The sequence below is a fragment of the Lepisosteus oculatus genome, chromosome 7, assembly GCF_040954835.1.
Source record: "Lepisosteus oculatus isolate fLepOcu1 chromosome 7, fLepOcu1.hap2, whole genome shotgun sequence".
NCBI classification, from domain to species: domain Eukaryota; kingdom Metazoa; phylum Chordata; class Actinopteri; order Semionotiformes; family Lepisosteidae; genus Lepisosteus; species Lepisosteus oculatus.
In genome coordinates, this window is record NC_090702.1 from 36,664,964 (window position 1) to 36,680,956 (window position 15,993).

General features: G+C 34.2%; 1 protein-coding gene across 6 annotated transcripts in view; it reads right to left on the reverse strand.

Annotated features, from left to right (window-relative positions):
* gramd4a (GRAM domain containing 4a) overlaps window positions 1–15,993 on the reverse strand; it is a 75,392-nt gene that overhangs the window by 20,530 nt on the left and 38,869 nt on the right. For all 6 annotated transcript variants that reach the window (XM_006633437.3, XM_069192456.1, XM_069192457.1 and 3 more), the window contains 10 exons: window positions 13,107–13,227; window positions 7,933–7,988; window positions 6,412–6,544; window positions 4,860–4,885; window positions 4,502–4,593; window positions 3,957–4,048; window positions 2,965–3,013; window positions 2,582–2,653; window positions 1,990–2,033; window positions 1,744–1,853 (listed from right to left, as the gene is read on the reverse strand). In XM_006633437.3, the coding sequence (XP_006633500.3) occupies window positions 1,744–1,853; window positions 1,990–2,033; window positions 2,582–2,653; window positions 2,965–3,013; window positions 3,957–4,048; window positions 4,502–4,593; window positions 4,860–4,885; window positions 6,412–6,544; window positions 7,933–7,988; window positions 13,107–13,227 (795 nt within the window). The remainder of the gene's footprint in view (window positions 1–1,743; window positions 1,854–1,989; window positions 2,034–2,581; window positions 2,654–2,964; window positions 3,014–3,956; window positions 4,049–4,501; window positions 4,594–4,859; window positions 4,886–6,411; window positions 6,545–7,932; window positions 7,989–13,106; window positions 13,228–15,993) is intronic.

Below are 15,993 nucleotides of genomic sequence, written 5' to 3' on the forward strand. Positions count from 1 at the left end.
TTCAGTGAAAGCAGTAGATTTCCTTTACTTCCCTCATCAGGAGTATGAATCAACTGTTTCATCTGCAACTGAAGCACCTCTGTTAATCTCTCAAAATTCTCGAGGTTTGATGAGTCCAGATTTCACAGTGGAATAACCATACAGATATTTGTCTCATGTTGATAATTTATGTAAATATATAGCAAGACTTTCATACAGTAAATTAAACACAGAACTTCTTCCTTTAGTCACACTAAAACATTCGAAAGAATATTCATGTTTTACAGATACAGTTGCAAGAAAAAGTTTGTGAACCCTTTGGATTTACCTGGATTTCTGCATTAATTACTCATAAATATGTGGTCTGATCTTCCACTAAGTCACAATAATAGACAAACATAATCTGCTTAAACTAATAACACACAAACAATTGTACTTCTTCTTGTCAGTACTGAGTACATCGTTTAAACTTTCTAGGTTTGAAAAAAATGTGAACCTCAAAAGCTAATTGGAGTCAGGTGTTCCAATCAAAGAGATGAGATGGGAGTTGTGTGTTAGAGGTGCCCTACCCTATAAACAAGGCACACAAAGGTTGGTTACTGACAGAACTCAAGAAAGAGCTTTTCATGTGAACAATGTCCTGATCAAAAGGAATATCAGACGGCCTTAGAAGAAGAACTGTACAGTAGATATGGATAAAGCTGGAAAAGACTACAAAAGACCTTTCGAAATTCCTGGATGTTCATCAATCCACAGTAAGACAAATTGTCCTAAAATGGAGGAATTTCAGTAATGTTGCTATACTTCCTAGGAGTGGGCGTCCTGCTAAGATCAAGGCAAGAGCGCAGTGTGCAATGCTGAAGGAGGTGAAAAAGAACCCTAGGGTAACTGAAATCTCTTGATCTTGCCAAACTCTCTGTTCATGTGTCCACTATAAGAAAAACACTCAACAAGAATGGTGTTAATGGAACAACACCATGGAGGAAACCACTTCTCTCAAAAAAAAATATTGGTGCACATCTCAAGTTTGCACAAGACCACCTTTATGTTTCACAATGCTTCTGAGACAATGTTCTGTGGACGGATGAGACAAAGTTGAACTCTTTGGCAGAAAAGACTGAATATTTAAACAATCTTTTCAATATTGACAAGAAGGAGTACAATTGTTTGTGTGTTATTAGTTTAAGCAGATTGTGTTAGTCTATTATTGTGACTTATTTGAAGATCAGACCACATTTTTATGAGTAATTAATGCAGAAATCCAGGTAATTCCAAAGGGTTCACAAACTTTTTCTTGCAACTGGATATTCAGTGATTACTTTTTTCTTTTGAGTAACTACAAATTTAATTAAATGTTTTCAATATTTAAATTGCATTGTAGCAGCACTAAATATGTGATTCTCTATGAATTGAGTTCCACCCCACTCTCCTGTAAAATATATTAATGAGAAAGAGATCATCATAAACCGATGATGAAAATGTAAGAATAAAAAAGAAGCACTCGTTGTAAGCAAATCAACTGTCATACTTTTTCAGTTTAATTTCTAGCTTCTGCAATTATCTGTAGACTGATCAAGACTGAGGAAATAAAAAAGCAGAATCACCTAAAAAAACACAGAAACATGCCAGAAGAACACACTAGACTTCACAGGCTAGTCTTCACAACAGCTTCCCTCCCCCTCTTAGTACTGCCTAGCATCAACAGACTCAAAACATAATCCCACACAAACAAACAAAAATCAACAGTAATGTTACAGGTCTTACCTATTATGAAGCCCATCAGTTTGTAGGGCAAGAAGCATGATGAAATGAAAGCCACCCAGAGCCCTATGTAAAGCTTCTGCGTTATTTCTGGCTGAACCCACATGAACAGACTGCAAACAACAATAGTAATAAACAAAAATCACACTTAATGACTATAAGGAATTAAAAGTGCAGACATTTCTTCCTTTACAAGACATCTGCAGTCAGAATTTTCTGTGTGAAATGTTTTGTAAGCAAACAACTTACTTTTTAATTTTTTCCAAGACATCTGCCATCTTGCCAAACAGGTTCTGAGTAAGAGAAAGTTCTTAGTTATGCTATTAAAAAAGTGATCAGTTACGCAAATGTCAGCAATAAAAAGCCTAGTTCTAATCAATTTATAAATCTGATTTGAGGTGCATGTTCACCTGTCTCTACACACAATATATCTAATAATTCCATCTCAAAAGGCACTATAGCACACTTATGGATGCAAAATTCTATGCATATACTCTCAACTATTTGTTTATCTAACACAACTGGTGTGGTGTAAAAATACATCACCAAGTGGTTTCTGAAGGCTTTAAGCACAGCCCTAAAGTAATACTTAAGCAATTAAGTTGCGTAACTTATATGAAAAAAATGGCCCCCATTTTTCTATTCAAGATTTACTGTATAAGCCCCCAAACTAGTCACAAAATTTCAAATTTTTAGACAATTATAGTTCCAAGGATATACTGCCTGAACAAAGTTTATTTGTACCTGTGCCAGATCCTTCAACCAGATATTGTATGGATGAAATATAAACGAAGCCACATAATTAAAAATCTCTTTTGATACACAAAATAATGTGCATTACCTGTGCCTTCTGTGCAACATCAAGGACTAGTTGAAATTTTTCTGATACTGTAAGATCTTCCTTTGGAGGTTCCTAGAAATTAAAATGTAAATCAGAAAGTGCCATTCAGTAGAATTAGTAAAAAACCCTATTACACTGTCATGTAATTTGGTTTTATGCTTGGCATTAGCTATGCATTTGCTTTTATGCTTTTGATCCAAATATCTGGAGCATATTTGGATCAAAAGCATAAAATCAACTTTGGCCTGAAATTTTCTGCTCCATTCACATGAACAAGAAATGCTCTGAAGACTCAAAGTACAACTAACTGACATTTTGTAAGAAGGCACATTCAATATGAAAAGTAACCATTTTCTGTATGTGTTTTAAATAATTTACTTTACCATAGGTTCTGAAACTTCAGGCACAATGCTCCACTGAATCCTCCAACCCCTGCAAAAAACAGGAACTGCTTTGAAATACATTGAATCAAAATTCTATAAGCTCAGATAGTAAATATCAAGAGATGCTTATATACACATATTGTATGCATAGCAATGTTATCCAAGTCTAATCTTCTCAATGGTTTTATGCTGTAGCTTATGTCATATTTCCTATACAGTAATACATTAAAGAGGTGGTGTGTATTTTTTCTGACCATAAAAGCAAAATGTATTTATAATATTTAGCATTAAAATTAGGTTATGAGACTGCAAAGCTGTTTAAATATTGTATTTATTTTCTGGGTTGCTGAAAGCAGTTATATGTCTTTTATGAAAGCATTAAATGAACCAGATGGGTATAATTGGACTTCATTATTTACAAATATTGTTAAACAATTCAATTCACAAATATTATTTTGGGCCAAGATTGTTCCAGCACCGAGTTGAAAAGAAGTGCAAGGTGGTGGAGTTTAATTTTAAGACTAAATACCGCAAATACGCATTGTTCTGCACATGAAAGCATTTTAAAAGCTGGCATTGTTAAATATTTGATACTATCTAATTTGACAGTCAATTTCTAAATGAATCAAAATAAAAAGAATTTCCAAAAGCAGCCTCATCCAAATTTGAACACCTAGGATTGCCATCCAGTCACTGTTTTAATTCTAGAGACTAAAATCACAGTTTGCAGTGGTTTGAAATGTTTAATAGTTACTGACATCACATACTGTAAGACACTAGACATATCTCATTTGAAATGGCAACAATGAAGGCCTAAAACTTCTACATTCTTCTGAATGATATATATTTTATTATTTTCTTAAATCTTAAATTTTATTTAAATAAGTCAAAACATCTAGATGGGTTCATAATGGAAATCATCCATTTCGATTAAGGTTAAACACTACCTACAAAAAGCCAATTCAATTTCTTATCTCTGAAAGAACTCTTACCTTGCAATGAGGTAATTTAAGGATAACCTCAGAATGGCTAGAAACAGGAACATAGGTATGGCCCAGCCATGCCATGCAGCATTCATGTAAATCTTTTTTTGAGAAAGAAAAAGTACCTTTAGCATCAAGGAAAGTGAGCATATACAATATATTATTCTTTATTAATGTTCTATAGTCAAGAACATCCCCTTGCCTCAACAGTAGATAATTTAATTTAAACATGATTTATAGTTTAATACAAAAACACAACAGACTACAAATCTAACTGCTTTGTAAGGACATTACAGAAAGTTTACTTCCTTTGCTAAGCAGCTCATTTTGTCCATGTGAACACTTCCACCTAAACAGAAGTTTGGATTTGAGAAAAAATCTGCACTTCTTAAACATTATTTAGTAATGACAAGCAACTGACACACTGAGACTATCATAAAATACACTTAATTAATCAAGCACTGTAAACTGTATTTCAGGAGAAAAAATATCTGAATTGTACACTCTACTGTAAACTAACAAGGTCTTACAGTATGTGCAGCAGAGATACTTACTATGAAGGCAATTGCTGACGTGTACACAGAGTGCCAATTGGATAAGGCCGAAAGGTTCCTTAAAAAATTTGTTACCGGTTTGGCACCTCGCTCTGGAATGAGGCGAAGCACATATTAATTAAGAAACATTTTTATTTTCTCAAAACATATTTCTATTAAACAATTTCCTTAAGCCACAAATACTGTACTGTTTTAAAATCTACCATGAAGACAAAGAACAGTATTTATATCTTCAAAAATACTATAGTATTTCCCACTTCTTAAATACAAATGTCAGCTAATTATAAAGATTACAAGTGGATTAATAAAGCACAATTTCCAGGCATGGATAGAATAGGATTTACTTCAAAATACTTACTGAGTCGTCTCATATTCTCAGTTAACCTAAAAAAACATAGCTCAAGTTAATTCACAAAATTTAAAATTCAAGTTTGCAGCCAGCACAAAGAATGGCACAAATAACAGTGTTGCACTTTTCTTTCCTGAATAAAATTTACTGAAATAAAAGCATGCAATAAGACGCTACCCTCTAAATTTTAATACACATCAATGCCTGCTGGAAAGGAGAGTGAATTTCTTATGAGCTTGCAGTGAGTCATTTTATATAAAATCACCTAACAACAGTGGCTAAAAAAAGAATATTGAAATTCAGTCGCTCTCATCAGAACAGTTTGAAATCAGGGAATCAACAGTGGTTTGCCAAGCACCCACGCTTCTCCATGCAGGAAGGGGGAAGAAGCTTAACAATATCAACATACGAGACAGCCAGAGCATTTTTACTGCTTTAGGGTCTGGCTCACTGTGTCTGCAGTGCCTCAGGACCACAGTGAAGAATCCCAAAAGAATGTTATTAACTTGTGAGAAATTAGGTCAGGTTTCATACAGGGTACAAAATACAGACATACCCCTCTGCTATTTATACAAGCTACCACAAGATGCCAGTTTCATCAGATAAGAAAATTAAACAAATGTGAAATGTTCATTCTCAATCTACAGACAAAGGTTACTGGAAACAATCCAGCCAAAAATGTCCTTAATGACAAATAAACCTGCATGGTGTGCTTGGACTTGTAAACATTATGATCTGAACATTAATATATACAGTACATGTTTAATTTTAGATGCAAATGATATTAGTATTCTTGATTTTTTCACAAATCGTCATAGTGACAATAAACACATTATTTATAACCATATCGTATGCTTTGTAGTAAGAAATGTGCTGTTTTGTTTTCATGGGAAGAGGTCCGGTTATGTACTCTGTGATATCTTCAGGTCTAGTTAATACTGCATTCTCTCTGTTGAAGGTAATAGCTACAGAGTTCAATGTATTGTTACATCACAAATATTCAAAGATATTTTGCAGGCTCTTTGAAATCAATACTGTAAAACCAAACATCTAATTTAATTGTGTAGGAATTTGATTTTTTTAGATAAATATCACAAATACACTGGTCTATTTTTCATTAAAAACATTAATTTATCAATTTTGGTTTCAACAACCTAAGGCACCCTTGTTTTTACAGCACTCTTTAAATATGTTAATTGCCTAATTCCTAATTTAATTATTTTTGCATTTTTGCCCTATGTATGAAATGAGGAGTTTAACAGCAGGGAAGTTAAATACAACCTTTCCATCAGTCATAAAATGCCTCAGGTGCACTTTCACTATTAAAGTGAGGATGTTTGCTCAAAAGTGACCGAAAAACCCCACTGAGGTGCAAAACCTCAGTGAAGTTATAAAACAAATGTTGCTGCAGTGTTACAACCTCATAGCCTGCTCCCATTAAATGTGAGAGAGAATATTTTAAAAATGTGGTCAAATAATATGAAAGACTGATTTCAAATCATCAAATAAGATGGAAGTGCACTATGATGTGATTGACTGCTCTGGTTAGATTCATGCTTACCGTTTAGCACTTAGTGGTTCTTCAGTCTCTATAGTGTTTTCTTCTGGTTGAAATCTGAAGTCCTCTATATATGCCCCAAACTTATCATATAGCCATTTCTGTATTCTTGAACAGAGTGTTTCACTTCTTTTATCTGGATTAAAATTGAAGCAAAAGGTGGATTAAAAATGAAATAAATCTTATGCTTGGAAAAATGAATAATTATTAAAATCATAAAAGCTTTTTAATAGACATACAGTTCACACTAATGTTAAACTTGATAATGTAGGTAAATATGAAATAACGGTATGTACAGTATGACACTTGAGCAATCAAAACCCTTTTCGGTGAAAAATTATACTGTATATTTAAACACAGAGAATTGTTTACCCTTGGTCATTCTGTACAGTTTATCCATTCTCAAATATAATGTGACTGAAATATGCCAGAACGACATCAAATTAGCAGGTCATAAGATTGTGATGTCCAATGCAGTGTTAACTTGTCTCAACAGATTTTTTCAAAAATGTTTTTACATTTTTCTATTTGCTGTAATACTGGAGTTTAAAGATGTTTTGGTTCCTTAGTTGTTTTCAAATTACTATGAAAATTAACAGTTAACAAGACCCATCATGGTCCCAGTCATATCTGTCTATGAAAGTGTGCCATATGTCTGACATTTACTTAAGTCATTTATGTTTGTGAGATCCTACTTTTTTTGCAAGAACTCAACCTGACTACTTTTATTAAAACAGTCATTTTCCATTGGTGCCTTAGTACACATTCACCCACACAAATTGTAGATAAAAAGATTCTGACTAAAAAGTCACTTGCTGTTCTGAATCAACCAACTACAAGGCAACAGAAGCTAGTCTATGAAAACCTATACCATCAGCCCTTTTCCCTTATTTTAAACACTGAATAAGAAATGGAAGCAAAGCAGCATGTCAAAGATTTATCTGCTCAGACCCATAATTTTTACACCCCCTCCTAACCCCTGATGCAGTGCTGCTGAGACAGCCTTTCTTTTTAAAACACCACCACTCCCAGCTGAAAAGTGAACTACATAGCCTTCACTGAAAGGATGTTTTTTTTTTAATCAGGGCTTAGATATGGTTGGCAAATTTCATTTCAAAGTCCTAGACAAACTTCATTTTGAACTCCCACTCTTTCAGTGTCTGCATCCTGCAGTCTAATACTACAAGTTCCAGTCCCAGCAGGACTTAACTCCTAAAACCAGTGTCAGTTTCTAGGCTAATCAATTCCACAATTAAAAACTTTCTTGTCAGGGGTAGAAGGTGCTGTTTGTGTAGCACAATTGAGGCTCTTGTGGGAAGGAAACAAAATAATTCATTTTTGGTACATCTGTAGTAAGTGGGAGTTGGCACATGATTTAAAAACTTAAAACATTCTAACAACTTCAGCATAGTGACAAACAGTAAAGATAAATATGCATAAAGCAGGGAGCACCCCCTTTTAAACCTCAGTAGACTGACACTATAGTCTTCTACTCTTCTATGTGACTTTTATAGAATACTCTACCTGTTCCATTGACAGGAGCTGGCTGTGCTTTTGGAGGTGGCTGGGATTCTTCCATTCTAAAGAGAAATAACAATTCATGTAAACGTCTTTTAGAAAACAATGTTTAATTTTTTAATTTAAAAAAATGGTTGAATCTTCTTTAAGAATTCTTTCAGCATTATTTCTGGCAGATGGTAATGAAAAATGAAAATATTATCATCCCACTTATTTAAATGAAAAATACATTCACTGCAATGATCAATTTAAAACTAAAGGTTGCTTGGGTGCCTGTATGTGATCACAGAAATCTTACATGGAAAATATGACAATGTTTCAAATGAACAAGGTCATTTGGATCCTCTAGCCCATGTGGTAGCAGCTAATTATTTTAATGATTTCATCCAAGTGTTTTTTGAATGAAGCCAGGGTATCAACAGGGTTTCGACAACATGGCCAGATACTGTAGCTTGTGCCATACACCCACAACAATTTACATTAAGAAGTGCCTGTTCTCAGTTCTAACTGCACTTCCATGTAACTTCGACTCATAGTTCATGTTCCACTGTCTATTCTAAAGAACTGAAAAAGTCTACTGAATTGACTGAATTGAGCAAATATAGTGCCCAAATCCATACACTGATAAGAAACTTCATAAACGTCTAGATTAAATGTTTTTTAAATGATTATGAACACACTTTCATTTGAAGACAATTAACATTAGTACTGAGAGATTAATATTGTACATGAAGAATTTGAAAGCTCAGGAAGAAGGTATCCTGTCCTGTTGTGATGCAAATCATTTTTTATACTAACACATGAGCTTTGTAAATGACTTTCCTAGAAAAAATAGGAAATTACAATTTGTGAGGATTTCAAAACAAAAAACATTATTCAGCAGACAACTTAACCCTCGTAAATACAAGCTTTTCCAACTTTGAGGCAGCAGTGATGTAAACAGTAACAGTAATGGTTAAAGCACACCATAATAAAGTTTTGTTGTTGAAAATCTAGGCCAAAGGGTAAGGAATGATTCCAGGGAGACAGAGTATTTCTCACATCAAATGAAAAACTCTGGATTAATGCAATTCATCTACTCACAACTAGCAAAATCAATTCTCACCTGTTCTTTTTTTCCAAAAAGAGACAGAAAACACAATGAAGGACAGTGGTACTGGAGACGTACATCAAATATAGTCACTCTTCAATACATATTTATAAGAAATCAGAACACACCCAGAATTTGGGAGTCAAACTGTTAGGGTCCAATTAATGAAGACTTTGAAATAGACATTGATTTGGAGTTCAGTTTTAAAACAGAACATAACCTGCAATATGAGGACCAAAAAATACATAACAGTAATATTTGGACCATTCAAGAAAGAAAAAGTAGGAGACTTTATACAGACCTTTCTTGAAAATTGACCTGAATAATTCAGATACCAGTAACCAAGCAACAAAAAATGTCCTGAATGTCCCATTAATAACTTTAATTTGTAGTCCTTTACTGAAATACAGGACTGTATAGAAGTGGCAGCATGAAAACAATATTAAAAGTACAGTAGCTTCCTTAACAGAGGCAAAGTCATCATTACTTCATGATGACTTTTGACCATTTTAAATACTTTACTAGAAGTGATGTTTGGTCTTATAATTTCACTCTAATATGTGTGTCTGTGGAATAATTGCATATAGTTAGGTGTTAACATAAAACTTAAATTCATTTGTGAAATAAAAATGAAATTCTGTTTGATCTTTGAAAACCAAAAGCTCACCCTTTAACACGAAGTGTATTGAGCCAGTCCTGCTCTGGTTCCAACAGGTAGTGTTACAGTTTCGTTGCAGATATAAAACAATTAATCTGAACTGGTTCAGAATAGTTCACAGTTCATAGCAGTCTATGACCATAACCATAACGATATACGATAAATTTGATACCGAACAGTTTACAGAACAGTTTTTATCCCATTTTGCCTTTGCAAACCTATTTACTCCATACACTAGTTCGAACTTCAGTTCCATCTTTATGTTAATATACCCAATTTTAAGCCTGTGCCTAAAGTACTGTAGCTCCACTCCACTCAAACACACTGTGCAATCCTCCCACCTAGGTGGAAAAATGCTGGAGTCTAATCAGTTTAATGTTTTAAACAAAAACCTAACAGGGTTTAATTCAAATTGGAAGTCTTCTTTTGTGTTTGTGGCCATTTTAGCATTATGAAATTTAGCATCATAAGTATTCTCAAGTACTGCACTGTTGTTTTCATCACTGATTTTTAAATACAATAAAATCTCAAGGCAGTTTTAAATATAATTTGTGGGGGGACTACATGTGAATTAACCTCATATTACATATTCTGTTTATTAATGTGAATTAAGACATGCAAAAATACAGTTTGTATTTCCTTTAACAATCTAGCACTACTCACAAGGATAGCAATCTTACATATGTTCTAATGAACAGATAAAAACAAATTAAAAAAGAAGTCCAGAATAGTTGAGTGAGTAGAGAGCAGAGAGGAAGGTTAAGCATATAGTGGAGTCAAGAAGCTTCCACAATTCTCAGTTACAGTGCTTTATTAAGTAGCTACACAAAATCTGGGAGAACCATGAAATATGTTAAACAGACTGAACTGATTCACAAGTTCAGAAATTAATCACATTAACTATTACATAATTACTGGGGTGCAATAACCACTGTGGAAAAAACATCAAGCTAGTATGTTACTTGTTTTGCATGAGTACATTGCTGTACTCATTGGCATGCAGAATTGCTCCTTGAGAAATTCACATGCTCCGCCAATGTGTTAGCAAGCAATTCTATTTTTAACTTGTCCTGGACAGTCATGTACTGTACGGCAACACTATACCTCAGAGCATTTTAATATCACAAATTGTTACCTTAAAATGGTTTGCAACCCAAGAATAATAACAAACTATGTAAAATAATAAAAATTCAAAGCATAATATTGCCCATGATATGTAAGTATGGAAACCTGAGCAATCGTTTAAAAACTTTATCCAATTATATTTGATACACACCAACTCAATTTGGTATTGCCAACTGCTTGTATCTCAGGCCTTAGCTCACAGCTACGAATCCTGTGAAAGATGCAATGGGAAAAACAAGGAGGAGCAAACAGACTCCTCCAGCCTGCCCACCTTGGAGCCATTGGAACACATGGCAGGCTACACCGCACCGACTTTGTCTGTGCGTGGAGTGTGATGTCGAATGTAGGAGAGGTACTTTCCTCACCAACATCACCACAAGCCTGCAGGTACCCAGAGGCAATCGCTGTTTTACTAGTAGAGCAACTTTGGCAGCATTCAGCCAATACGCCCTGCTGCTTCGGCAATCCTGGTCACTGTCGGCTAGTGACATGACCCAGACTCAAACCTCTGGACTCCAGGGTTAAAGAGCTCATCTTATGCCTGACAGGTGCCTTTACTGGTTGAGCAGCTTTGAAGCCCTGAATAGCAGGATCATTATTGATTAATTTAAATTTCATATTAGCCTTATTAGGATATGGTTAGTCAGATCCCACCCTGGATTATAGAACCACATCATTAAAAGGTATAGTGATAATGATAAAAACAAATATGGTTCAATAAGATCTTTTGATTTATATAATTTACGTTTGGATCTATGCTAATGATTTAGAAATGTAGGGGACTAAACATTTAGATATACCCATTTTCAAGTCAACAAAATACACTCTCAGCAGGACCAAGCGCTGAAGCGTATGAAAGTCGCAGCACTTCAACACTCACTCCCCACAAAAAACACAGTACTTCAGCAGCAGCAACACCAAGCTATAAGAAATAGTCATTCTACAAATTAATTAAATTTCAAATGCTAATAGCATCATCAACCAATGTTAAATTGCTTTTAGTTGTATTAATTGAATTCTGCAAAGCAAAATTCTCCTCGGTTTTATTTTTTGATCAGCTAGGGGAAAAATAATGCCTTATGCTGATTATGCTCAACTTATTTATGTAATGGTGAGATTTACACATCTAAAAAGTGCTTTGTGTTATAGATTAAGCTTTCCGATCTTCTGATTTGATATTTTCCAATCGTATTCCATATTGAAAATGTCTTTTAAGCCTAGGCTTCTGTTTTAATGATTAAATCATAATCATTAAAACCAAAGAGTGCAGCTATGAAGATTGTACAGAATACAGGTAGTTTGTGATTTATTTAGTTGATACAGTCATGACAAATGCTGCAGGAATAAAAATGCACACATTGAGGACTAATTTCCCATAAAAACAGATGGCAACTGGGTTCAGGTGATGGGTCCAGAAACCACTTCCAACCAGAAGGTTAAACTGGCAACTAAATACAATTACACACACTTATTAATGTATTTTTATATAGCTGTACTAAAATCTATTTTTAAAGTAAATGTTAATGATGATCATTTTCATGTAAAATGTGAAGGGGTGGGTGGCGAATCTACATCTGGATTGTGCAATTATCTTTTGTTTTTTAAGTCTCAGTGAGCCTTCTGAATGTCACTTAGTCTCGTAAGCCAAGTTTCCTAACAGAAACACAGATACATTCAGAGTAGGGCCAATTTTCCCTGGGGCCGACAAACATGCTAGTATGTCTTTGGAAGTGGGAGGAAATCGAAGCACCCAGTACAAACCCATGTGAACACGCAAATACGTACAAATAACATACAAACTGTATGCAGGTAACAGTCCAGGAATTAAACCCAGGGCCCCAGCACTGCGAGGCTGCAATGCTAACCACAGCACCATGGTGCCACCCTATAATACATATATGCAGAACATGACACAGGCTTACCAAACCCTGCTTGAGTAAGGGAGAAAGGAAGTGAGATGAACATCATCCTGGTTCATAACTAGGTATGCACAATGCATATTATTTCATACACTCTTAGCACAGGCAAACTACCTGTTACTAATCCAGCACATGTGCATTAAATTAAGAAATAGTTGCATAAATTAAGGAACAGGTAAACGTTTATTTCTTGCTGAAAAGATAAGAGAAGAGACACAATGTTTCAGCTTGTGAAGCCTTCTTCAGGTCTGCTTTAATCCTAAATTAGGGTATGGTATTAATCGAGAGCTACTTGTATACAGACATTAAAACTTTCACTGTCGTATGAAAATAGTCATTCTTGATGGTAACAAACTCACAGTGTAAAACAATGAACTTTAACTCCTACCTTGATTTCAGAACGTCATTGACTTTTTGCTCCAGTTCTATTCTTTTTTGCCTTTCTTTTTCTAGTTCCTGTTTTAATGACTCAACATTAGTTTCTTCTCTTAGTTTTCTTAGTTCTTCCTCTGAAATGACAAAAGACAAATAAAAGAAAGAAAGAAGTTAACATCAAAAATAAAAGATCACCATAACTTGAAAAAAAACTAGATACAGTACCTTTCATACATTTTTGTTTCATTTTAAAATGTTTAGGCATTTCAAATGGCCTCCAAATGTAGAACTCCTCAAAATTGCTCTACTTAATCAGAGATTAATATATAAAATAGATGAAAACCCCATAACAATTTCAGATTTGAGAAAAAGAAGATATAAGCCTTATAACACAAATGTAAAATTTAAATATTACGGAGTTTTATCATCAATTAATAAACACAGATATTAATAACTGTGGGAGAATGTGAAGTAGATAATATACAGTACATTGCATTATACTGTATCCACCCACTTTATCACCATGAGCCAGAGCCAAACACAGCAAGCAAGGAGCAAGGCGGGACTACAACATGAATGGGATACCAGTCCACTGCAGGGTATACGCACAGTAATACAGAGAGGTAATATAGAGATAAAAATTAACCTCGACATTATGTCTTGTCTGTGGACAGTGGAACGAAACTGGAACACCCAAATAATATCCGGTCAGTCAAAGGGAACCATAGAAGGCATCTGAGGCCTGAATCAAACCTGGAAATCAGGAGCTATGAGGAAGCCATGCTAATCAACAGGCTACTGTGGTGCCCAGATATTTGTGTAACTGATTTTACAGTTTCTTGTGGTCAGTTTTAAGGATCCAAATGTTACTGAATGACAAATGTATTGCAACAACTGGCTTATAAAATCCAGTCACTGAGCTGAAATACGCAGTCATGTTTTGACATCATCATAGGTCTAAAATGTATTGCATACAATTAACTTGTAAAGCTTGTTTTTCTTTCCAAATATTGCTTTTAAAAAGTAAAAACTAATTTCTTAGTTTTCATACTGCTGTGAAGTATGAGTTCACCGTTTTTAATTAATTATGTAGGTAAAGTGAATTTGATCGTGTTAGTTGAGCATCTTTGTTCTAACTTTACATATAAAAAACATGGTCTCAACAGGACAATAGAGTAGTGTTCCTATTAAATGTTAAAATGTAGAAAATGTTTAATGATGAGTATGCGTTGTGATGACAACTTCAAAATTCAAAAAATTCTAAATCAGTCACAGATATTAAGGCATCACAATTTCCAATCTAGGCATACGGTGATTATAAGCCTTATTTAAAGGTGTGGCTCAATTACATAATTGTCTCAATTTAAAATGTTGTCTATTTTATTAAAAAACATTCCAAAATCTTAACCTACAGTATAAGTATACATTTTAGTATAATATTAACAGTATTACTACACTGAACAGGAGTTATGTGAACAGGAGAAAGGTATATGTGTATATATGACTCACTTAAATTTAAAACACTTTTAACTTTTAACTTTTAAACACTATTAAAGTGAAACAGTGTTTTCACTACTTACTACTGAAAATATTGCTTACAGAGAAGAAACACAAACTACTATTTTTTCACATCAGTGCAACATAATCAGCATTAAGTTTGGTTTTACTTTTAGAATGATGCATAATTGTATTACACTATAAAACTATTGATAAGGAAAAAATGAACTATCAAAGACAATTTAGTAATTCTTGTGTTTTACTCAACTTTTTCAATTATTATCTTAAGTTCAAATTGTTCATGTTGTAAGCATTCAAATATTCTAAAATAGTTTTATTCATGTTGTCTTAAGGGGGCATATAGTATAGTTGAGAAGCAGAATTATGTAAGTTATCCTGCTTCTCATTTACTGTATATGATACACATTCTTTATTTAGAAGCATGTTAAGTGTTCCCTTGCATATTATGGTGTCTTTAAACAGAGGTTAATGATTCACAATGAGCAGGGCAAACTAACCTTAACACATAACCATTAACAGTTTCTGTCCAGAAAATCAGCACTGCTTTTCTGATTTCTATGTGCACAGCTGCTACAGTTTACACTGTTTAAAGTGTAAATAGTAGATACATTATAGTACAATGTCCATTATTGATCTTAAGAAATCTTACCATGATGCATATCTCAAATCAAAACTTTTTTTAAATAACCAAAAGGTTATTTGCTAAGATGCATTTTATTTGCATATTATCCATATTAATGCAGAACATTTTTTAAAGAAGAAAAAATTAATAATTAAAAATCTGTGTGTGACATAATAAGTGCACTTTACCTAGCACAATTAAGTGAATAATTAGAATCATGCGAGTAACTTAGAATCATAAGTCAAAAAGTCCTATATAATAGTCAGAAACCTTCTATACAGTTAAGTGGAAACATCATGCCACAATAAAAATATTTCAGAGAACCTCAGAAAAAGAGTAATTCATGCTCATCAGTCTGGAGAAGGTTCACAACCATTTCTAAACATCTGGGGACTTCATGCACGCACCATCAGACAGACAGAGACAGAACTGGTCATCCTACTAAGATCAGCAACCTGGAAAATCATCCAGAAAGTCACAAACAACCCCTGAGTAAGGATCTAAGGATTCACAGGCCTCTCTTGCCACAGCAAAGGTCAGTGTTCATTCCCATTCAGTCTTTTCCTGATAGTTAAGGCATTGTTTTCATGAGAGGATAGCCAGGAATAAACCACTGCTCTCTGAGAAGAACACTGCTGCCTGTTTTACCAAAGAGCACCTAGACGATCCACAAGAGTGCTGCAAGAATGCTTTGTTGGCCAGAGAAGTCAAAAGTTTAACTTTTTGGCCTTAATGAGAAACATACTCAGGGCAAAAACCA